This window comes from Protopterus annectens, chromosome 2.part0 (assembly GCF_019279795.1).
Source record: "Protopterus annectens isolate FY-2018-M chromosome 2.part0, PAN1.0, whole genome shotgun sequence".
NCBI lineage: Eukaryota > Metazoa > Chordata > Ceratodontiformes > Protopteridae > Protopterus > Protopterus annectens.
In genome coordinates this window covers 1,131,011,277-1,131,035,449 of record NC_056728.1, presented here as the reverse complement: position 1 = coordinate 1,131,035,449, position 24,173 = coordinate 1,131,011,277, and the positions used below count along the sequence as shown (strand labels likewise).

The following is a 24,173-nucleotide window of genomic DNA, read 5'->3' as shown; positions in this document are numbered from 1 at the left end:
GAGACCTTGTATATGAATGTTCTTAAACCTGGAAAAATATTAAATTGTATTGACCATAGTTATGTTTAAAGATTAATAAACATTTATACACTGTACTGCATAAGGGGACTGAAAGTTAAGGAAAAAAATAAGCTCCGTGGTTGAATTTTACTGTTATACTGAGAGGTGACTTCAACTCATGCATATTATCTGAAAAGAAATGGAAAGGGAGGCATTCGGAGGACCTTGATATGAGGGTACGTAAAACTCTAAGACACAAAAAATAGGTTAGTCTCCAGGTGTCCGTTAGGGAATCCACGACGGAAAACTCAAAATACTGAATTTCTTTTGAGACCACAATACCCAATTTTCAAAATACAGAAAACTCATTTGACCGAATCTCATTGTACTGCAACCTTACAATGCTGAATTTCAAAATACTGACTTTTAAGCCATAGACATGCACACTTACACCACCAACAACTAACTCTTTCCAAAACTTAAATCTACTTACCCTCTTAACAGAAAAGATGGAATTAGATTTTGTTTTACAAAACTTTAAACGAAGGGCAATAAATATTATTGAAAGTGGTTAACAAATTGGTAATGCATAATAAAAACATTTCATACAAAAACTGGTACAGTGTATCATTTTGGAAGAGTAAGGATAAGACATCTTTAGACAACTGGAGACTGATTATTCTTGTGAATTGTGATTGTAAGTTAGTAGCCTTTATTTTGCAGACACGGTTAACATATATGTGGAATTGCAAGGACTGACAAAAGGGAGTTGGGAAGATCTGGAATATTTTTTTTTCTTATTTTACATTTGGTTACCGGGAAAGTCCGATGGAACATGGGTCCTTTTTCAGTGGAGGCCCGGGGAGAAAAGCTCCACAATAACATTTTCACAAACAATAATGAACATTTCGTTTGAATTCACACAGTACAGTACAACAATGACAGTACACTAATGACAAGTAATTATTTGCCATATGATAACATTGTATAGCAATCACTTGGTTTGAATTCACACAATAGTACAGTTATTTCAAGTAACATTATTTAGCATATGGCATCACATCATTTACAAATATTAATTTTAACAGATAGTGTTGCATTTCAGTATCTGCCATTCAGTAAACTAGGGGTGTGTTACAGGTGGGTATAACTATAAGAGATGTGAGGAATGTAGATGTATGGGATGAAGGGGTGATTGATAAGCATAGAAGTAAGGTGATACAGTGAAAAAGGAGGGGGTTCTAGCATTAACCTGGACTATTGCAGTTACAGAGCTAAGAGTTCATCAAATGTGTTTTTAGGGACTTTTTAAATTCATGTATGGAGGCTATGGCTGTGATGAGTGGAGGAAGTTTATTCCATTGCTTGGCTATTATGTTACAATAGAAGGATGAGCCAGCGGCATTATTATCTTTAGATACTTTGAAGAGAACTTTGTTGGTGGAGCGGAGGTTTCTGATGCAGGAGTATGTAATTATCAGGACTTGAAGTGTATGGGTTTTCTCAGCATGATATAGAATTTTATGTGACAGGACAAGTTGATTATATAGAAGCAGGTGAGGAAGTTCCAACCACGTGAGCTGTTTTGAGTGCTAGACAGTGGTGTTATCTGTAGGAACTGTTGGTAGCAAATTTGGCAATTTTGTTGTAGCAGGCTTCTAGTTTAGTTAATTCAAATTTTCTAAGGTTGGTGAGGCATATAGTAGTGTGGAGATAAGATGAGTGCATGCAATAGTGGTCCTAGTAGTGTTTGTTAACTGTTATATACAGTACCTATTTTTTATGGACTAGTAAGACAAAGTGAGGCAAATCTAGCAGTACTTATGTTTGCATACTCTCAGGGAGGTTGTCCCCATAAGAAAAGTTTCTGATGTACTGCCTACTTAGCTTTCAGCTATCTGGTCACAGAGGTAAGCCAAACCCAGGATATCCAAATGAGGAGTTTAGGTAGGGAAAGTGGCAACATTACTCTGAAGTCTGCAATTCAGAAGTCAAATTCATAAAATTCAAAAAAGTGTGTTTCCCTATTCCAGTTATGTTTGATGGGTGGGGGTTGACTCCCCACAGAAGTGTTTCCTGTTTTTATTGAATGAAAGTACAGTTGTATAAAATCTTACCATAAGACGTCCTCCTTTTTACTGCTGTAGTATTTCTCACAATAGGGATCCCCTGTCGAGGGTAGCCCAACGTCCGGTCAGTATACCAAAGCCTTTAGGTTGTAAGAGGAATGCCATATGTTACACATATGCTCCCCATGCACAGAGTACGATCCTCAGAACTGCCCCAGGAGAAAAAAAAAAAGAGAGTCTAAGGAGACAAATAGGGACCATGTACATCCAGAAGGGGAACGGGGGGGGGGGCAAATACTGCAACAGTGAAGAGAAGGACATCTACTGTTATAGCAAGATTTTACACAACTGTACTATGTGCTTCAACTTCACTGCCAGAGTACTCTTTAAATAGGGACAGTACAAAAGCTCAGGAAGGAAAAAGGCCCAGCAGAGATCAAGAAAATCATGCAGGACAGGACAGCCCTGGCAAATCTGGCTCTAGCCCTAGAAACAAACCCTATCACCCACAATGTCAGTTAAAGAGTGGACAGGTGGGGAAGGATGATGGGCCCCTTGCTTTATGCAAGTCCATCCTGTGAGGTAACTTGTGATGACTACCCCTGGCTAAATGCAGAAGAGGAGGAAACCAATGCTGATTGGGCCAAAAGGGAGTCACCAACAAATTCTGGGAGCATCCTGTTCTATCTTGAACAGGACCCTCAGTATGAGAGGAAGGGGAGGGAAGGCCTAAAGAACCCCCCCCAAAGAGAAAGAGAGGGCATCCACCTTCCAAGTGAGAGGACATAGGACTCTGGTGCAAGAGAGAGGCAGTTGTCTGTTCAGAGGGGAAACAAAGATCAACTTGAGGAGTACCCTGTTGGTGGACAATGTCCAGAAACATCTCTGTGAATCATCCACCCATGAGATTTGTGTTCTGGACTGGCTCACAGTACCTACCACAATGTTCTGATCTGAGGGAAAGTAAATAGTCTGAAGAGTCACCCAATACTGGACAGATCAAGTTGGAGCTAGTCTGCACACCAGATAAGACTATGCACCCCCCTTGCTCGTTGATGCATAATCACTGCTGTTGGTGAAGATTCTGAGAGGCCCTGGAAGAAAGAGAATAAAAAGCCTAAACACCCAGGAGAAGAGCTCTTGATGTGATCCTTATTTTGATGGAGAACAAAGGCCCTGAACTTTCAAAGGACCGAAGGAGACCCCCACCCTGTGTCTGAGGCATCTGAAAAGTGTTATTCAGTGGGGACAGGAGGTGGAAAACAAAGCCTTGGGTTGAGGGACAATTGATGAATTCACCACTGACGTTCCACCTTGAGGCATGGGAGAAGAGGAATTGAAAAATCCAACGGATAAGAATGCTGAAGCCAGACTGAGTTTAGAAAACACTGGAGCTTTCTCATAAGAAGCTTGACCAGAGGAAGTATAGAAATGGTGGAAGCCATGTAATCCAGAGCCCTTAGAAACGCCCTGGCTCTGAGTCCAGAGGAAGAAAGGAATGAAAGAATGCAAATCAGAGTTAAAACCTTGGGAGGAGGCAGAGACAAGCATTGGAACAGTCTGGAGCCTGCACCCTACAAAAACATGAGCCCAAGAAGGTTTTAAGAATGCTTTTTGGAAATTTACTGGAAAATCTAGATTTTGCAGGAGATAAATAGCAAAGTGAAGATGCTGAAGTAAAATCTCTAGAGAACGAAGCCTGAATGAGCAGGTCATCCAGGTAAGAAAATATCTGGATAGCCCTCAATCTGCAAAAAGCAATCACAGCAGCGAGGCATTTGGTGAAGACCCCTGTGGTAGTAGAAGCCAAAGGGCAAAGCAGAGGACTGAAAATGCTAGGAAGCAACAGAGAAATGTAAAAACTTCCTGAAAAGGGGATGAATAAGGATAGGCATACTTGAGATCCAGGGAAACTAGAAAGACCTGAGAGGAGGAAACAAGGTTTGAAGGGATAGCATCCAAAAGGAAGGAACCTTCAAAAAGGTGTCTGTCTGAGAAAGATCCAGAATGGGTCTCCAGGTGCCTTCTTTCCTGGGGACCAGAAACATTCTGGAGTAATATCCCATCCCCCTTTAAGGAGCTAGAACTTCTTCAGTTGTTCCTTGAGACAACGGGTTGATTAAGAATTTTATGAAAGTGTAACTGGATAATAAATGAACGACTACCATGGTGAATGGATGTTGTGAAAGCCTATGACTGTTTCTCATCATAAAATGCTCTATTACAGACATTTTTAACTAGGTGGAAATTTTCTTGGTTGGTTTAAAGTAGTACACATTTATTCAACGTGTTATTTTGATTAATGGGAAGGTTTGGTATTGTCATTTCTTTATGTACAGGAATAAGACAGGGTGTCCTCTGAGCACTGTTTTGTTTAAAGCAGTTTACCGTAACATGAAAGTTCATGTAAGCATCACACTATATTGTGTTATGCAGATGAACTTGTTTAATAAGTCATAAAAGCGCTACAACATTTTGCATTACGTACGAGTATAAAAAAGGTGCTCATGTCAGATACGAAGTTTTCTCTTTTAGGGATCTCATTTTTCTTTATACATTAGTATCTTACAAACTGAATTTGGTGATTCCAAGTGTATATGTGTACATTGGGAAGACAGTATACAAAAGATAAAGAATAGATTAAGTATATGGAAGAAACTGACTAAAAATTAATGAAAAAAAGCGTATTCATTGAAACATACTACAGCTATAGAATGAATATAGTTAGAAGTTTCTGCCATATGGAGAACTGGAAAAGGAATGAATGAGTTTGTTCTTCTTAGGGACATTGGGGAAGATGCCGAATCCAATACCACAAGGTATTTTATGCCTAGAGAAATATAAAGTAAGATTAAATAATATACACTCCATCAACAACTGTTTTTCCATATTCATTGCTAACTGGCTTTTGGGTGGCCGCAGTGGTGCAGCGGTTAGAGTTGTCACCTCACAGCAAGAGGTTCTCTGGTTCGATCCTCAGCTGAGGTGCCTTCTGTGCAGAGTCTGCATGTCCTCCCTGTGGTCATGCAGGTTTCTTCCGGGTGCTTCAGTTTCCTCCCACATCCTAAAGACATGCTGTAGGTGAATTGGAGACACTAAATTGGCCCTAGGCGTGAGTGAGTCTTTCTTCTGTGGAAGGTTGGGCGCCGGGCTGGCAACTCGACACCATAAAACTACACTGCAAATCATGAGCGGACAGGTGATCTGCTGTGGCGACCTCTAATCGAGAAAAGCAGGAAGAAGATTGCTAAATGGCTTTTAGTAGTACAAAAGTTTTTCTAGATCTTATGACAATCTGTTAGAAAAATGGAACAGATATAAAGGAAGACAAAAATCTTAAATGCATCAGTAAAAATTCTGCAATGACATCAGCTGGGACATAATTTCATCTTTTCATTTTCTGTTATTTAAGAACTATGTCAATTTTCTGAAGATGGTTCATTTAAATGCCAAGTCTTGCAAAACATATTACAAATGGGCAAGTCCTACCATTTTATATAGGGCTTCATAAAGCAATTACGACATACGCAGTTAAAGTATTAGAGCTAGAAGGCAACGTCTAACAGCTTATGTTTCTGGGAATAATAGAAACCATTGAGTAGCTTTTCTTTTTTTATTTTTTGAGAGGGTCATCAAATTAAAGCATATTGTAACCACACATCTGATACATATTGTTTATCTGTTGATTTATTAGGTTATGGTGTTAAACCAGTAATCTCTCGCTTAACCAGAAATGTTCAAATGCATTTATATTTTGATAAGAGTTGTGTGATGAAAAGCTGGGATACTGCACAAACTTTTATACAAACTTTGAAGTATTTTTCTAGTTTGGAATGTGAAAAAAATGTATCCAAATAAGTAGGATGGGAACAGAACCCACACCCCATTGATAAACAAAAGCAAGTGTGGTACCTGTTGTTCTACCAACACTACTTTTATGGCAAAACTATCCCTATTATGTAATGTTTATGATCATTTTAATCAGCTGTACAAGATTATCAAAATAAAAAAGGTGTCAAGGTCAACTTCCAATCTCAACCCTCTCTTACTTTCAAACTGTGGTCGGTTGCTTCCAGTGTGCGCTTGGTCAACAAACATACATAACAGCATCAGTATTTACCATCTTCCAAAGTATCTCATGAGTTTGAAGCATTATGAAATATTGAACAATAACCTCCCTATAAACATTTAAGTCACATTCACAAAACTGCATTTGTTAACTGAACTACTTCATAAACATGAACGGAAAATATTAGGTCTTGTTTGGTCTCAAACCCAAGACCTCCAGCATTCCATGCTGGGTATCACTGCCTTTTGACTAACAACAGCCTCTAAGCAGTTAGATGTTGGGAGTTCTTTCTAAAAGATTTTCCTTTCAGCTATGAAACAAACAGCACTGCAATAAAGGTCAGATTACATACAAACTTTTTGTAACTGAAGTGGAAGTAATTGTAAAGTCTGAGCAGTGCCCTTACTGAAAAGGAAGGCTTAATGAGTCCCACCATCTTAACATGTCATTGACCTCCATATATCCCCTTTGATGATGCTTCATTACATTATGCAAAAAACTGAGTAATAGATGGAGAACAGTCACACAGTCTAAATGTACCACTACTGGAGTGCCATTCTGTCCCTTTTGAAGTATTCGAGTCATTAAAATACAGTATCCCTTATGCAGCCCTCCCATCACCACACTTGGTCACCACTGCAATCATTTTCCCAATGTTAAAAATCCACTCAAATAGCCATAATGCAAAAAGAAAGTCAGATGTCTGGATGCTTAGCTCTAAGGATGCTTTTTTTTTTTCTCAAATGCATCACCCTTTGCTAAAACTGCATCATTGGACTTGTTACGCTTTTAGAGATTCAGTAAGAGCATCCCCAGATTACTCGCACCATTTAGCATAACAAATCAAAAGTTCCCACACAACTTTCATCAGCTGCAAGACTGCTTCCACAGAACTTCTGTATCCATTTTCCATAATGTCTTACCAATTCACTGACCACCAGTATTGATGAAGTACTGCTGTTACTCCATCTGTCCTTCAAAAAGCATCTCTTCTACACTTCCTCAAATTCGAAGCCATCAGTTTCAACACTGTCAAAAAGCACAACTTAAATGGAAAAAATGCACCTTTTCTTGTGTCTAATAGTGCAGCTGAAGGGAGTAACCACAGGCTCAGCTAAGTTTTGAAGCACCACTAGATTTCCATGTGTTTCTTTCGATCAGATGCTGACAAGATTTATACAATGTGAAAATGTAGACACTGTCTTGCAAACTCTCTCTAATGTGATTCTCGGGTACAGTATAGTACCTGTTAAAAGTTTATTCTACACTTTGCTGATCTATGCGAGGAAATTTTCTATTTAACAATACACTGTGATATTGGTACAGGAGATCAAGAAAACAATTTATAGTTGCTAAAGAGGTTAGTAACCACATCAGGGGTGTTGGAATAAAATGCCATGACATTAGACACTACACATACCATCATAAGTGGACAGGAGACAAAGAGGTAGGAGCAAGTCTGTTAGGCAGACTTGCTGCCTGTGCAGCTGTGACACTGATTCACAGGCAATCTACATGCAAACTATGAAAGTAATGCTAGAAATAGTCTTTAGCTGTCAAAACATCTACAACCATGTATACATAAAAATATTAATGTTGATTCTGATCACAAAACATTGGAGTATCTTTAAGAATTCTTTGCACAAGCCACCCACACTTTAAAACAATGTATTTTATTACTGCTGAAGACCTTTAGGTTTGATACACTCCAAGAAAGCGTATATGTACTGTAAACACCATCAGTACTCAGCAAAACATATTTAACAGAATGAAATGGATCTATTAAGAAGATTCTTGAAGTATTATTGACTGCATCACAAACCTTACGTAAGTGACACCTCAGAGCTACAATTATGTTGAGATGTTAACATGACCCAAAATGCTGTCAAACACATATTTAATGACAAGTTAATGTGTATGCAAGTACTTGTGCTTAAGGGTTATACACCAATTATTCCTATGGAGCTACACAACCAAATTCTATTTCTAGGTCGAGTCATGTAAAGTGCAAAGAAATGTGACATCATGTACTGATCAAATGTGTCTGTTTAAGGTACATATCACTGTGACAGGAAATGTTTATATATATATATTTTTTTTCATTCACTGTCACGTAATGTGATGGAAAAATATTTGAAAGTAGTTATGTTAATGAGAAAATGGTGTGTAGGGACTTGGCCATTTTAAAAAAGAAAAAAACATTACTTAAGACAGACATTAATAGAAAGCAAACCATATTTTTCCATTTACATGCATTACAATACATATTTTCTTTCTTTGTAACAGTTGTCATCAAGTCCAACATTAGATAAAGTATTTAATTCCTGCCCTTCCTTAAAACACACTCCTCTTCCTGAACATTATTCTGCATGTATTGTTCCTAAAATATTTTTATTTCTATGTAATTTGCTCCTTCTCCTAAGATCCCACTTACAGTTATTTTATCACTTTTACAATATCCAATACTTAAAATACAGTTGAAGATTTTAATTTCCAGATTCTAGTAAATATTTTTTTTAGCAGCCAAGAGAATTAAACTTGCCTTACTTATATCCAAGCAATTCAGATCCTGTTTCTCATCTCAGAATAATTACTTATTTACAGCCATTTGCACCCCAAATATTTCTGAAAGAGTATTCAGTTAGGAGATTTTTAAAATCTGCCAACTCATTACAGTCTCAAAAACTATGTTCCAGTTACCTTTCTTCCCCATCACGCATCCAACATTTACCATCAACCACAGGAAAAGTTATTTCAGGTGTGCTTGCATTATGTGCAAACACATCAAAGTCAAAAGCCTAAACTTTCTGGACTTTTGTTGCATACAAATGTCCTCCCATTTTTGTTTTGGAAATTGATTTTCCAGTCCCGCTTCCAATCTTTCCTAACTCCCTCTGATTTAGGCTTATAGTTATCATGCAATGGTTTATATGCTCAGTTTATCCTTTAAGAGTAATTTCTGCTCCAGATTTCACTAAAAAACTCTACCAAAGCCGGTCTTTCACTCAGGAAACCCCTACCCTTTCTCTTTGCCTGTAGTCTGATATCAACCCTGGTAGGAAAGGCGGTCTCTGGCCTGGAGGCCAATGTTGGTCTCATCCCACTTTATTAGCATTCTCTCCCTAGTTATTTGCTCCCAGTGCCTTGCTTCCTTTGCCAGTTTTCTCCAGAAAATTCCAGCCCCTCGTCTACTTTTTTTTAACTCTACTTGCATTCATCCCTATTGGTAAAGTCCCCCTTTCTCCGTTTATTTATTTTTGTGAATATTTATTTATTTTTGTGAATATAATATTCTGTATTATTAATTGCAATGTTTGTCTCTTCGGCCATTCCGGGTTAGGGGTCGCCACAGCGAAACTCCGGTCCGCTAATGATTGGCAGTATATATATATATATTTTTTTTTTCTAATTGCGCCGAGTTGCCAGCCCGACGCCCAACCTTCAGCGAAGGCACGCCCATTCACGCATGTCTTTCAGAGGCCACTCGACCGAAGGGAGGACATGTACTATTCATTTCAGTAATAAAAGGAAATTACATTTTTCTAGTACGCAGTATGCTATTGTAAAAGTAAAATGGGGACCATTGACTTGTCTACTAAGCAATATGTTGTAAAGTAAAATGGGCACCATAAAGTAGTGGTTAACCCTTCTTAAGTATTAGAAACTTTAACATATCTATAAATTTTAATTAACTCGTTTTGTAGTATTAAATAAAAATATTCACCAACTGCCTAATTAGGGTTGCCGCATTTTCAAATGGCCAAAGTGGGACATTTTTTGGTACAAACATCAGATTTTACAGGCCGACACATACCCACGGTCAGTACAAAGGATAGAACTTAACTTTTTTGCCTAAATACAAGCTTATTCTTGTAGCATTTTAGTTGCTTATTCTATTTCTTATCACATTTAAGTATTTTAGATACACAAAATTGTGTAACTATTACATAAAATATAGGAAATAATTTTGTCCTAAAATCTCAGGACATTTGCCATTTTTACAATTTTTGTCAGGACACAACTGCCCAAGGAGGGACTGTCCCTCGCAAAGTGGGGCAGGTGGTAACCCTATGCATAACTGATTTAACGTAGTAAACTGCTGGCTGCTGGGGGAGTTGAGAGGTTATTGATTTGGGAAGACTAAAGCCAACGATCCAAATAATTACCGTTTTCCACTCGTTGAAATAAATTTCTTGCGTCTCATGTCTAGTGTTGCGCAATTCTGCCGCTGCTAAAGACGAAACAAAATTACCGTTACGATCCAGTACCTTACACCAAGATGAGGGAGAAGAAATTCGAGCTATGACGGAAATTCCAGAAACCTTATTTAATTGAAAAGGTGAAGCAGGCATGCACTTACACACTCTCCAAGGGTTAAAGCTCGCTTAACACCATCATTACTGTTATAGATACGTGAAGGGGCACCTCTCAGCTGTAACGATTTTCGCACCATATTTTTAAACAGTTCCTCATAAAAATTGTTTTTTTTGACAAATCACTAGGATGTGATAAGGATTAAAGTAACTAAATAATGACATGCATTTGAGTTTCAGACTTTATATCCTCAACTCAAACCTGTTAGTTTAGCAACTGTTAAGTGTATTTAAAATGTGTATTTTGGGCCTTTGTCCCCTCATTATGTCAGGCTTTGTCCAGCTTTCGTGCTGTAAGAGGTACGCCATAAATAGAAATGAGAATAGCGAAAGCATGACTTAAGCACATTTATCACGAGAGAGACGACAAATAGTTGAAGACCACTTTATGAATTAGCCACTTTCTGTGGGAAGTGAAGTATACGCACCTTATCTGACGAGTCTCCATTGAAAAGGGGGTTCTGTTACAAGTATGAAATACATTACCTCAACAAATAGTTCTGTAGTGCAAAATTAGGGTTGCAGCTTTTTCAAAGTGGGACATTTTTTTGAAATGTGAGATTTTGCAAGACATACCCACGGTCAGTAAAGTTCATGCTTGTAGCGTTTGAGTTTCTTATGTATTGCATATAACATTTAGGTGTTTCATATACAAAATAACTTGCTTTTATACAACTATTAAAGAAAACACAAGAATAAATATTTTAACTGAAATCTCAGGGCATGTGTCCTGCAATAAATAAAAAGGCAAAGCTGCCCGAAGAGGGACAGGTGGTAACCCCATACTAATCCAGTCATAAAATCTTGTACTGGCCAGCCAAATGTGGTACAACTTTAAAGTGCAATATGTGCAAGCACCGCTCATGTCTTTGAAGTACGCCTCCACCCACAGACTAATTTGGAGTGCGTTTAGATTATTGTAGCTTCCCATAATGTTTTGCAACGCTGTTTTCCATGAGTTGTTGTAAGGCAAGTCACAACCGTATGAGAAACGTAAAATGAAAATCCGAGACCAGTCCAAAGGAAAGCTTCTCGCCGTCCAGTTTTTGTATCTACCCGCTAGGCTTTTTCTTTCTGAAGGAACTTGAAAAGTAGACACTGTCACATTCCCAATTTAAGCACGGGTAAGGCGTAAAAAAAACGATGCATATCAAAAAGCTTCAACACGAACTACAGAGTACACACAATATAACTAAAGGTGATGCAAATTCACAATATGCAGTACACAAAGGATATCACTGGTTGTTAATAATATGAAAAGTGTAACAGCATGAAACAAGTGACTATTTACAAGAAGAATAAAATAAAGTAAACCTAAACACTGTCTAACTTCGCTTCTGATAGACAAATCACTTCAGGTAATCACTGACGCCCCCCGCTCCTCCACGGAATACGCACACAACCCCCACTTCCACGAAGAAATAGTAACCTGTACAGGCTTGGTACTCCAGAGGTGGATGATTGGCTGTTATAGGGATAGTCTGGCTAGTTTCATTGGTTACACGCGCTCCCTATTCAAGCTGCTCGCCTACAGCCTTTTCGATGTTTTGCGCATGCTTGTCTTACCGGGCTTACTCAGCGGAGGTCTCTTTCAGTTTAATTAGAGAAAAAGGAGCTAGATCATGTCCGCCATCTACTCTGTGTACTACACGTTTTTATTTATATCTGCTATTCCATGAGTTGTCATTAATCTGGGGCTGCGAGCATGGCCAGCTCGGTAAGTAATCAGCTCTCTTTTGACCCCACGCCCGTTTCCAGGATTTGATTTTATCGGTGGGAGGAGGGTTTTCACCGTTGCGGCGGTTCATTTTTTGGAAGGCACCAGCACAGAGAATACCAGCCATATTTCGGTGCAAGTACTGTACAGCACTTAAAACGAAGACGCCTGTAGTTGAGCAGTGCAATTCCCAGCACTAGGGCATGTTTGATCATAGCCGTGCATCTGTGGCACTCGTTTTTAGTTACAGGGTTTTGTAGTAGAGCTGCCCTGCCTTTTGTTGCATGTTGTAGTTGTACTGACAGTAGTTGTTCTTCCCCCGAGGGAGATCGAGGTACTGTTATGTGGCGCACGGTGGATGCATTCTCACCTGATCGGCCTGTTTGAACTAGGAGGCTGTCGTAGCTTTGGCCTCGATGTCTGCCTGCAAGTCCCAGGCTGACGATGGTGGGCACCCACCACTTACAACATGGTGTGTTGGCACTATCCGCTATTTCATCTTAGCTAGACTTTATTTCCTTCCCTCTTGGGAAGCTCATGCTCCCTCCAAGGAGAAATCTTGAACCGATCTTTGATTTCCCATGTCTTTTTGCACTTTTTGAATGCATTGCATTACATTTTTGACAAATTCCACTGATTATCCCCTTTTTTGCCCAGTGTGCGGTTCAGGTGAAGCTGGAGCTGGGGCATCGTGCCCAAGTCCGGAAGAAACCAACGGTGGAGGGTTTCACCCACGACTGGATGGTGTTCGTCCGAGGGCCAGAGCACACCAACATTCAGCACTTTGTGGAGAAGGTAGTGTTTCACCTGCACGAAAGCTTTCCTCGACCCAAAAGAGGTAGGCACACTTTTCGTTTTTGCTTGTCCCTATCCTATTTGTAATACCAGATGCGTTAGAAACTGTTACTTATTGATGTTGACACTGTCAGTGTTTGTTTTTATATAAACAGGCATGCTGTTTTCTAGTAGTGGAGAGAATTTTATTAAAAGTTATTGACATGAAAAAACAATCGTGAAGCACTGTCAAGTTTAAAACAGTTTGTCTTCCTTCATTGTATTACGGACGGAGATAGCAATGCTCTGTTAGGGGTGGATTGTGTTAGGGGCTGTTTTGTTACAGGAGGGAGTATTTCTTACCGGGGAAGCAGGCGGGAGCGCACGAGACAAGCCCACGTTGAGGGCTGTTCCATGGGTTGACAGCCTTGTGTGATATTGATGAGCGAATGAAGGGCGCTTAATTGCGGGAGCCCTCGTGCCACAGAGCTGGGCGTAATGCACTCGGTTCGTACTGTCTTTTGGTTAGTCCACTACTTCTGAGGCAGACACACGAGCAGTGGTTGTAGAGGGAGTGATCCGCGGTTGGAGGCACATCATGATGGGTGTTCAGTTTATGGCTTTAAAGTTACTTCAGATACCACACAGTAGATTATGTGTATGTTAATTTGTACAATACCCTATTATTCATTTTACTTTATTTGATTTCATTGTACAGATTGATGTCAGTGCTGTTCTACGTAGAAAACAATTTTATTTGCAAATTTTATTATTTTGGCTTAATTAAGGATTGTGCAGTAACTTTTTAACATCAGAGTCCAGAGTTCTTCCTACTTGGATTAATGAAAACAAACTAAATGCTGTAAGAACAAAATAAGTCACGTGTCTGAACAGTCTGCTTGTTTTGCAGTAACAGTAAATTGATTTTCATTTCTAGGATGATTGTGCTATAAAGGCAAGGCAGGTTGGTGGCTGTATTCATACACTGTTACCAGTTTGCAAAAGTATAAGAGACTTGCTTGAAAATATTAAAAGTTAAAACTTTTGGAAACCCATCTGGGAAGGTTTACTACTGCCTGCTTCCAACCTCCTCCAAAAATACTGTAAACAATGTAAGGCATTGGTTAGTAACCACATGTTTATATTAGATTGTTTTTGAATTACACTTGCAAAATGTGTTTAAGTAGCCCAGCGATAGCACTACTGGAAGAAAGTCATTTATTCAGCTGTTTTAAGCCTTACCTTGGAAAAGTGCAGTAGAGTTTTTAAGTTGAATGTACTTGTGCTGTTGAAACTGGCTTTGTGTTATGAGTAGCTTAAAATGCTTTTTTTTTCTTTTCAGTTCTAAAAATTTTAATTAGTTCTATGTAATAGCATTAAACTGATTGCTTTTCTAAGTAGGTTAGTTAGTCTTTGACCCTTTATTTGTGCCTAACTGGTATTAAAACAGCAACTACAAATGGAACTGTGGTGGACTGTTCTGGAGTAAACAAAAATGCTGTACAGTGTATTTGAATCTCCTGTGATATATGTAGGGCGGGGTACAGCTACTGTAGCTTTAAACTTGGCAGTGTATGTATTTTTGGAGTATTTTCTTTAATTGTCATATGCAATTAACACATGTCTCCTGCGACAGGTATTTTACACGTTTGTCACTTCCTTTGTTGTGCAGGAGTCAGTTATGAAGCCATTACTATCAAAACAGTTGTGTATGTATTCATTATGTGATATGAAAAATTCTTCATACACTGATTGCATTGGCTACTATGTTAGGATGACTGTCTACTGCTGAAGTTAAAAACAGGAATTCATAGTACAGAGTAGAACTGGAATACAAATAACTTTTAGAACATTCTTGGAGAAGTACTAAATATGCTGAAGGAATAATACTCAAACATAGTCTGTGCTTGTGGAAGAACAGTACTGCTTTGAAGAGTTGTCATATTTTTGTGGTGACAGTTAATTTGTTGATTCATTTAATGGATTCTTGTAGTACTTTTAACATATTTGTAAGTATTTCGTAGCAGTATGTATACAAAAACAAAATGTTAACATCTGCGCAGGTCTCAGTATGGTTAACAATAAAGGATGCCATCACAAGACATGCTTAAAGTTTGCAAGGAGAAGGGGAGTGGTTAGGACTGATCAGTGAAGACAGCATGATGGGCCGGACCATACAACCATGTAAGCTACTCCCTGGGGAAATGGGTGGTGAGGAGCCTGCATATATTAAATCAAAAATGAGAAATATTCATGAGAATATTCAGATTGGTTTCATATGTCATGTAGACAGTCATATCATATCTGAATGAAAATATGTTGGATGAAGCACTTTAATATATATGGAAAATGTGTAATTTGGATATCAAATGTAGGTAAGTGTAGAGTTATAGTATTAGATTTGGTTATATTGCACATCATTCTCGTGCTGTATATTCTGCTTCAGTCTGTAACACTGAAACATTGTCATGCTACACAAGGTAGTGTTTTGTGGGTACTCTGCACATATGAATGAGAGTGTTCACTTAAAAATGTGGAATTAGCAGAAACGCAAGACTTCTGGATTTGTATTTTGTGATGGTAGTGACTACTGTAAGAGTTATTGCAAGTAATACATCCTACATTGAAGCATTTGCACTTGTAGTGTCGCTTTTCTCTTTGAACTTTGCTGTTTAGGGTGAGTATTATGGGCAGGTTAACAGCTCGTATGTTAAGATAGTTGAGAAGGGGTGTCACCTCTGCTTATATTGACAGCCCGTTAATTTTAAAGGCAGTGGTTGCCTTACTGAATCCGGTTGATTGAAGGTCCATTGACCTGAATCATGTTTAACTGAAAATTGTAAAGAAACCATGATGTATTTCATGCAACTACGCAGTTTGTGTATTTAAAGAGGTGTGAAGGTACAGTTGGGCTTGCTTCTGGAAAAAAAAATGCAAAAGCCTATGTTTGCTTTAATAAAGTTTTCAATGAAACGTGTTTATGCATTTGCAGTGATTCCTGTGATTTATTGAGTATTTTTCTCTCTCTGTTTATTTAAATAAGTGGGTGTGGAGGGCTTGCCCCCTACAGAAAGCAAGTGTTTTTAGGGTATGTTTGTCATTTTTTTTAATCACATGTGATTCTATGAATTGTATTTTCTGTCAGTGCTACTGTGTTGTTCTGTGGAATTTAGTGTAATGCAACAAGACTGCACATTTTGTTGACAGTAACTTGCACTATATTTGCATTCTGTGCTTTGAATTGGAAGAGTGTATAGAATGATGTTGGCAGATTGTCTTACATTTTACACTTGAATGAATATCCGCAGTGTTTTTTTTTTTTTTTTTTTTTAATTAATTGGATGAAGCAACACATTAGCATGTTCTAGATGTCCAAGATAACTACAGATCTATGCCATACGTCTGGTTGGCATAAAACAGCAGAGAACACTAGCAGTGCACCAGGTGTATATCTCTTCAAATTCTGCATAGTTTGATTATTGTTTTTACCTGCAAATGTTTCCTGTTACAATACTTAAGCCAACATCAAAGTTTATACATTTTCTTAATCCATTTGTTGGGGAAATAACGTGGAATTTTGAGATGGTCTTTCCTAGTTTATTTCACGTTCTTAAAGAGCTTTTGAGTTAGTCTATCTATTCTAGGACTTTTGCTTTTCAGTCCTTCAGAGCTGAGTGCATTTTAAGTGTTCCTGTCAACTCCCATCTTTCTTGGGTTACTTGCGCAATGTTTTTGGTGCATTTGTGTAGGTGTACAAAGTACTGTTTAGTTTATCATTGTAGTTGTATGTAAACATTTGTATTAATTTTCTTGCTTTGTATGCCAGCATCCCAAGTTGAAAAGGCTTTGGTAAGAATGCCAGTTCCAGCAAATTAACCAGAGGTTTGGGGCAGTACTATATTTTATGTCATGAGTATGTAGAACTTTTACAGCTTTGAGTACATTTTGCAGTTTTTATCTGTTTTGTCATTTTGATTGATTATGTATCCATAAATTGTTCAGTATAGGAGTAGTTGTAGAAATGAGTTTTCCAAGATAGATGTTACCAGTCCTTGCTTACTGTTTCTGTAGTTGTACATGTGGTATCTGATGTCTTGATGTATTCTTCTATAAGCCGTTATTACCCGTGCTACTTCTGCGTTGGCTTTTAGTTTAGAGATGTAATCACTCCAACTACTGCAGTGCGAATTACAAAATTTTATACTTGCTCTTTATGGAGGAAAAATAAACCAGTTTATTGGGACAGTAATTTTTTCAGCAAGTAATTGTCGGGACTTAAACAGTTTATTTGCTAACGAGGGTCGAACAATGATCCAGGTGGACCAGTTTCTGGCTTTTCCCAAGGTGCACGTATGGCAGCACTTTATAATATGTATTAGTAAACCCTGACCTACCTGTTAGTAGGGTAATGAGTACAGTCTATTATAGCTTGGTGACTCAAGGGAATCAATACTGAGATTGTGACAAAGTTTGAACGAGGTTATTTATGACTTAACCCCTTTTAAGTGTTATGTAATGTAGTAACTACCTTCTCCACTAATGTACAAATAAACTGCAGTATTCCTCTATTCTGGTTCATGCAGTGCCATTAATTTAGTGTGAAATTTAACTTGTTGCATATCTCTGCCTCTGGGATGTGTACCTGCTTTTAGATTATGCTTCAGTGGCTTGTAATGTTTCCTGCAGGCGATTGCTTTTTACACTTGACTGTGGTAAGGGTCCTTTTAACTGTTTGCAGGAGCTCTGTAACATTCTTTTAATGTGTCTGGGGTGGTTTTTATGTCCTGTAAACATTTTTTTAATGTGGTAAAACATTTTATATTCAAGTTGAGATGGAAAACCTAAGAAGTGGATCACAGTTCTTACCGTAAATGGTATCGCACATATATGTGAGTAATGAGACCTTGATAGGAGAGGTACTTCAGTGATGCAATGTTCATTCTTTTCATAAGTTCCAGGTATACTGGATTACTGATAACTCAGGTGTTTGTAGTGTGACAGTTAAAAGTTTGTAACACCATTTGGAACACTGATCAGTAACCACTGTGATAGTTGCATATTTTTATTAGAAGTAACTTGTGTGACCTTGTATTATCCCAGTATGATTTGCTGTTGAGTGTGTCACTTTTCTCATTTCAAAGTTCCTGACATACCAGAAGTTTAAATTAACCTATGCAGTGTCTTGCTGAGATTGAAGTTGTGTAACTGCCTTTATTGCGGTTTTTGTGGTAGGTAGGACTTTTTTCTGCAGTTTGATTTTGATACTCAAGGCATCTATACTATTTAGTTTTTAATTTTTATCCCTGCCAACAAATGTCATCCATGCCATGTTAAATGTTTTTTTTTTTTTTTTTTTAATTGGGCATATTGAGCTTTGGCCAAAACCCTTCTATCCATTTTAATCAGTTCCGTTGGGCATTATGTGTAATTGTCCATCTGTACAATTTTTAAAGATTTTCATTAACTAAAGGTAGTGTTTTAGTCACTGCAACCTTTTCTCCATTTTTCTGAAACTTTTTGTTTTCCTGCATGATGAGATCCTGAAAAAATGATGCTATTGACTTTACATGCTGTTGAAAGTTTTGTACTTAAAATAAATAAATAAAAATAAATCAACTTATTACTGTCATACCAAAAAAGTACTTTTTTTTTGAAATTCTGTAGAGTAATTCTGCCTTTGCCATTCAAACTGTTAAACAGAAGTTATCACTGTGATTAATTGCTGTGTGAAAGAAGAACTTTGAGATCATACAAAGCGAGCATGTGTGTGCACACGCATGTGCATTATATATTGAAGTCACTTTATGATAAGTGTGAGGGTTGCATCTCTAACCTGTAACTTCCTGTTTTTATGTTGTAATGCACTCGCTCTTAAGCATGATTTACAATTAGCTGTGAGCAATATTTTATGCCTCTAACCCCCCCCCCCCAAGCATACCTGCACTTAACTCTTAGGCACTTTCCTCTTTATTAAGGTTGTAGGCAATTTTAATGTGTTGGCTCAACTGTTATTTGTTGTTCACTGTTGTACTGCAGCTGGTTTTGCATCCGTACCTTTCAACCTCTTAGCAGAAGTATTCTGAACCAAGACAAAAATTACTGGGGAGGCAAGCCCAAAATCAGATACAGATTTTTAAATATTCATCTTTTAAAGTTAGAAAGTTGCTAACATGACAGGCTGTATATTTAGCTTTGTTTTCTGATGTCGGTCATTATTTAGTGATTTCAATCCTCCATGAGTTGCCAGAATACTACATATTCTCCGTGAGTTGCCAGAATACTACATATTTTATGAGAAACAGACTCGGAATATGAGGCAAAAGTGTTGACATTTTGTGAAATTCTGGACAATTGAGAGGATATGCTTACGTCACTTGATCTAAGATATTTGATTTAAAGCACATTGATTTTGTGTTGTTGCTGAAGGATGTAGATATGGGGGGGAAGTATGAGGAAAACTGACAATGCAGCATGTTATCTGTTGTCATCTAGGTGAAGCATTAGGTGATTTGAATGGGGGAGGTGAAGGAAGAACAATCTGCACCCCAGCCTAACTGCAGCATTTCTAAAGGCTAAATAGTGATTGCAGCTTGGCAAGTGCCACCCAGCTTTGTGTTTGCGTGTTTGCTTACATGAAATGCTGTAGAATTCTTGTTTTGTCAGTGCCATCTGCATATGCACAATAGCGGCAATCATTAGGAAAAGGGAGCTCACAGGCAAAGTAGAATGGTTTTGTAAATGGATAGTAATGTACGTTTAGGCAGTAACAGACAGATCTGTACTATATCTGTGCCGAAAGTTATAACATGTATATGATCAGAAGATTGTGAACAGTCATTTGCCTAATTTGGTGATTTACGTGGGACCAAGCCTCCTGCACCCACTCTGTACTTGGTGCTGTTTTTATATTCTCAACAAGGCACTCCCAAATGTGTACGAGGTCCTGTAATCTTAATGAACGTCTAAATGGTGATGGTTGTAGGGAGCATCTGATTTCGTTTTAAGGCCAGAGCTTTTACAATTCATGGTAGCCTTGAAAGAGTGCACTTGTTTTATAGTTGAATTAAAGTAGAATATGGCAGATGTGTCTTGTTTGCATGGAGATTAGGGTAAATCTGAACATGCTGGGTGCTCAAACACTAACTCTTAGGATCAACTTAAACACAAGTAGAATAACGGGTGATTATGTGCATTTGGTTGCAAATACAGCAGTAAAAGATTGGTTATTTCTCTGTGAGTGTGTGTAAGATGGGGATATGTTTAATATGGTTCTGTACTTGAATGTTCAGAAGAAATACTAGGCTAAACTATGTACAGTGTTCTTTTGATGTGTTTTTTTCCCCTTGTTTAAGGATGGATGTAGGATTTGCCTGTCATTTGAGGATGGCCTGTTAACAGTGCAATTGACATTTCCTAATATGTAGTGTTGGAAGGAGAACCTTTAAGTCAGTCTAAATTCATCTGCATAGAAACTGGAAGAGTGTCTGTGTTATCATGCAACAATGTTGTTAAACAGTGTACTGTCTCCTTTTTCTTATGACTGCTCATATATTCTAGCCAGTTCTTCTCTGTAATTCCTGAAAGAGTGATACTAATGTAACCTTTGCCTCTTTTGTGTCTCTTGTTTGTTTCTCCTCTTTAATTTGCTGTGGAAATTTTACATTATATAGATTTTATTTACTTTGAGCGTTGGCAAATATTTCTGTTTTTTCTTTCATTATAAGACAAAACACTTTGTTATTGTTCACTATTCATTTTACTGCTTTGAGATTTTGTTCTCCCTCAGGCAGCTCTGAAAATGGGATTTCCCAGCTGGACTTATCCAGTTAATGAGTGGATATAAATAAAAAGAAAACAAAAAAAGTGAAGCTAAAGTTGACTTTGTTAGATGGCATCATTTTTCAGTGAGATTTAATTCCTACTCTTGAGTTGTGCTGGCTGGAATTTGGCAAGTCTTGTTGAACTTGAATGTACTTAAATGACTTGTTAAAAAACAAATTGAGGGCAGGTCAATTTAGTTTTCAGCTGAGTTAGAAGAAAACTTGTTTGCTGTGGGGTGCATCTCGCTTGTCCTGTTGAGTGTAAGGCTAGAAGAGGTCAGCTGTGCTGTACGTATTCTATGCTGCACTCAAAATAATACTTAACTAGTCCGTTTTGAAACTAATCATTAAGATATAGGAAGGTGCATTTTGTGGGGATTGTGCATGCATTGAGTATTTTTTCTTCTTTTCTTTAAGAGACCGCACCAATAAGTGGTTAGACAGACTATGTATATAATTCTGTGGGGCTGTCAGGTCTGAAAGTTTGCCCAGGCTTTCAGATCTGAATATATTTGTACAAACCTAAATGAATTGATGTCTAGCATTACAATGATGTCTAGCATTTGTGTAAAGCCCTTCCTATGGTAGTGGATTATGACTATATGATTCGCATAGTTTATAGGTTTAACAGTTTAATAAATGTGGTGTAGCTGGTTGCTTGAGGAGATTTCATGGACCCAAAACACGGTAGAAAAAAACTTGGTTGGGTCATTGTGCAACAGACTGAGATAAGAACACACAGATTAAGGGAAAGTTTGAGAGAAGAATGCAGGTAGAAAAAATAGATGGATAAGGAAAGAAAAGTAGAAAGAGCGGGATTTTGGAATTCTTAGGATGCTGACAATGACAAAAGCAGGGATGGAAGTAAGTAAAGACAGGCAGACAGTAGAATGAATTTGATATGCGTGAGGGGGTGGGTAATGGGTGGAAGGGGTGGGGTAATGGGTGGAAGGCTACCTGAAAGCAAGATAAATATGCCCAGAAATACTTGGAGTTCTGTTAGCACTACAGTAAGAATCATTTTCTCACTAGGTAGTAAGACAGTTTGAAGACCTGTTACAATGCATTAACCTAAAGCAGATATCACTTTTCCCTTCTTTGCAGGAATACAGTATATAACATATTTTGGACTAGCATAACTGTGTATGTAACTAAGGTGATGCCAGGCCTTGTTTTATATTTCATGTGAAGTACAAAGCAGTGGTAGGTTAGAATTTCAGTCACTGATTTCTCAACATGTCTTCCTTCTGAGGATTCTCATTCAGCAGTTGAACTGCTGCAGAGTGAAGTGCTCACAGAAAGAATGATGCACCTTTTAAACACCAAAGTTTCTAGTTCACACTTGTGTAGCAAGTTTCACTTCTGAGAACAGTTGTTTGTGGTGTAGGCTTATGTCTAGAATGATGCTTTTTTACATGCAGTGGTGAATGTGGTAGTCTCAGATAAGAGGTTAGCAAGATGTTTCTTGAAGTGCTGACTTTGAAGCACAAGTTTTGCTATAATTATTTCAGAATTTAATGCTGAAGGGAAAACCGTCTTCTGTGAAAGCCAAAACACTGTTTGCTACTCCAGAGAAACACAGTAGAGAGTCATTTCTATAGTGAGGCAAGGAGACTTCAAAACGCATTTGCGAGAGAGACCTTGTTAGTACAAATATTATTTATTAAAGGTTATGTACTGATACATTTCCAGTGTGTATGTGTGCTCTGTGTAAGAAAATGGCATTTCCACTTCCCCCATACTGTATGATTAAATCCAAAGGTTATTTTCTGGACCATAGGATTTGTAATGGTTAGGCTGGGGGAGAAGTCCTTGATGAAATATTGGCTTTTCAGCAATAAAGGACTAGGTGTTGATTTGTTTATGTTTTCCATGTGTGGGACAGCTCTTCTTTCAGGATGCTATTGTCACATAGTGTTGCATTTCTATAAAGTATTAAAATATTCCTGTGTATCTGCTTCATTTCATGTAGAACCTTGGAAGTGTGTGTTTTGGGGGTTAGGGAGAGAATAGCACACCAGAGAAGGGGGGGGGGGGTAATTGTGTGTGTTTTGGTTGTGTATGCAAACCCACTGAACTGCTACAGTCATGTGTAAACATTTTTTGAAGGGGGATGTGTTGCTGTTGTATGGTGTGAAGATTGGGTGAAGATAGAAGAAGGCTGCCAACCTAGCCAGATAGAATTTTGGAGATAATTCTGTTATCTGTAAATATTAATGTAAAGCACAGGCTTGTTGTCTTTAATGGTAGAAATAGTGTTACATTTTTTTCCAGTTCCACATGTATCAGCAGTGCACTCTGCTGACCAAGTAAAGCATGTTGTGACCCTTTAATGTGAAAACTCGGAGTCAGCTGGTCTAGAGTGAGGCATCCTACCAGTTGTTTTAAGGCAAGAGTTAATGGCCAGAATTTGCATGCATAAATGTCCTTTATTGTTCTGGTTTCTGCCCAGAGGCGAAGAATGTAAATGTAGTTTCTGTTAGCCTGGGAACCCAGGGAAGTGTGAAGAATGATTTAATGTAAACAAGGAATGTGATTTTAAAAACAGAGAATCAGAGAGCATTAAGCACTTTTGTTTTGACCATCCAACTCCCCAGCACTGTCTTGCTCTATATATGTTTATCTTAGACTTGTGTTTTCTCTTAGAAATAGCTAGAAACTAGAAAGATTAGACTGTGTTTTTCTGTGATGTCAGAACTGTACTATTGAATTATTTTAAGTATTTCTCTGTGATCTCTGAACTCTTGACTAGCACTGTATAGTAAAGGTATTGTCTTGTGTTTTGAATGTTTGTTATTAAATATTTTTAAACCCTTTCAACTGTGGCTGTTTTTGCAGAGATAATTTAAGCTCTTTAGAGTACTTGCATGCCTTTGGTAAAACTGTGCAAAGCCACTTCAATAGCTTTAGCCCTGGGCTGTACTACCAATTGAATAGTATTGCGCAGTAATAATTGGGCAACCTTTTAAGGGCCTTTGAGTAGCTGATAAATATTAGTGGGTGGTGGGAGCTGGTACTACCATATAGTCTGGAAAAAAGGAGCACAGCTGGAGAACCTGTGCCAGCCTTCTCCAGGAGTGTCTGTGTGGCTGTATAAACTCTGCTCAAATTGTGTGTGTGTGTGTGTGTGTGTGTGTGTGTGTGTGTGTGTGTGTGTGTGTGTGTGTGTGCGCGTCAGCCACTTGGGCAGGGACACGAAGCACTGGCTGGACAGAGGGTGGTGGAAGGATTATCTTGCCCACTAGGCTGAAATCTGGACCCTATAGCTGTGCCAGTGGGGAGTCTTATTGGGGACCTGGAGAGCAAGGGAGCGACCAGCCCCGGACTGACTGTGATCTCTGTGTGCTCTTA

The 24,173-nt window shown here is 38.3% G+C and overlaps 2 protein-coding genes across 4 annotated transcripts in view; one reads left to right on the top strand and one right to left on the bottom strand.

Moving 5' to 3' along the window:
• FOCAD (focadhesin) overlaps positions 1 to 11,890 on the bottom strand; it is a 2,336,882-nt gene extending 2,324,992 nt beyond the window's left edge. Inside the window, exon 1 of the mRNA XM_044060381.1 lies at positions 11,826 to 11,890. The gene's annotated coding sequence lies outside the window, so the exon portion shown is untranslated. The remainder of the gene's footprint in view (positions 1 to 11,825) is intronic.
• An 86-nt stretch (positions 11,891 to 11,976) lies between these two features.
• MLLT3 (MLLT3 super elongation complex subunit) overlaps positions 11,977 to 24,173 on the top strand; it is a 1,902,592-nt gene continuing 1,890,395 nt past the window's right edge. For all 3 annotated transcript variants that reach the window (XM_044061325.1, XM_044061324.1, XM_044061326.1), the window contains exons 1-2: positions 11,977 to 12,228; positions 12,886 to 13,066. In XM_044061325.1, the coding sequence (XP_043917260.1) occupies positions 12,217 to 12,228; positions 12,886 to 13,066 (193 nt within the window). In that variant the 5' untranslated portion in view covers positions 11,977 to 12,216. The remainder of the gene's footprint in view (positions 12,229 to 12,885; positions 13,067 to 24,173) is intronic.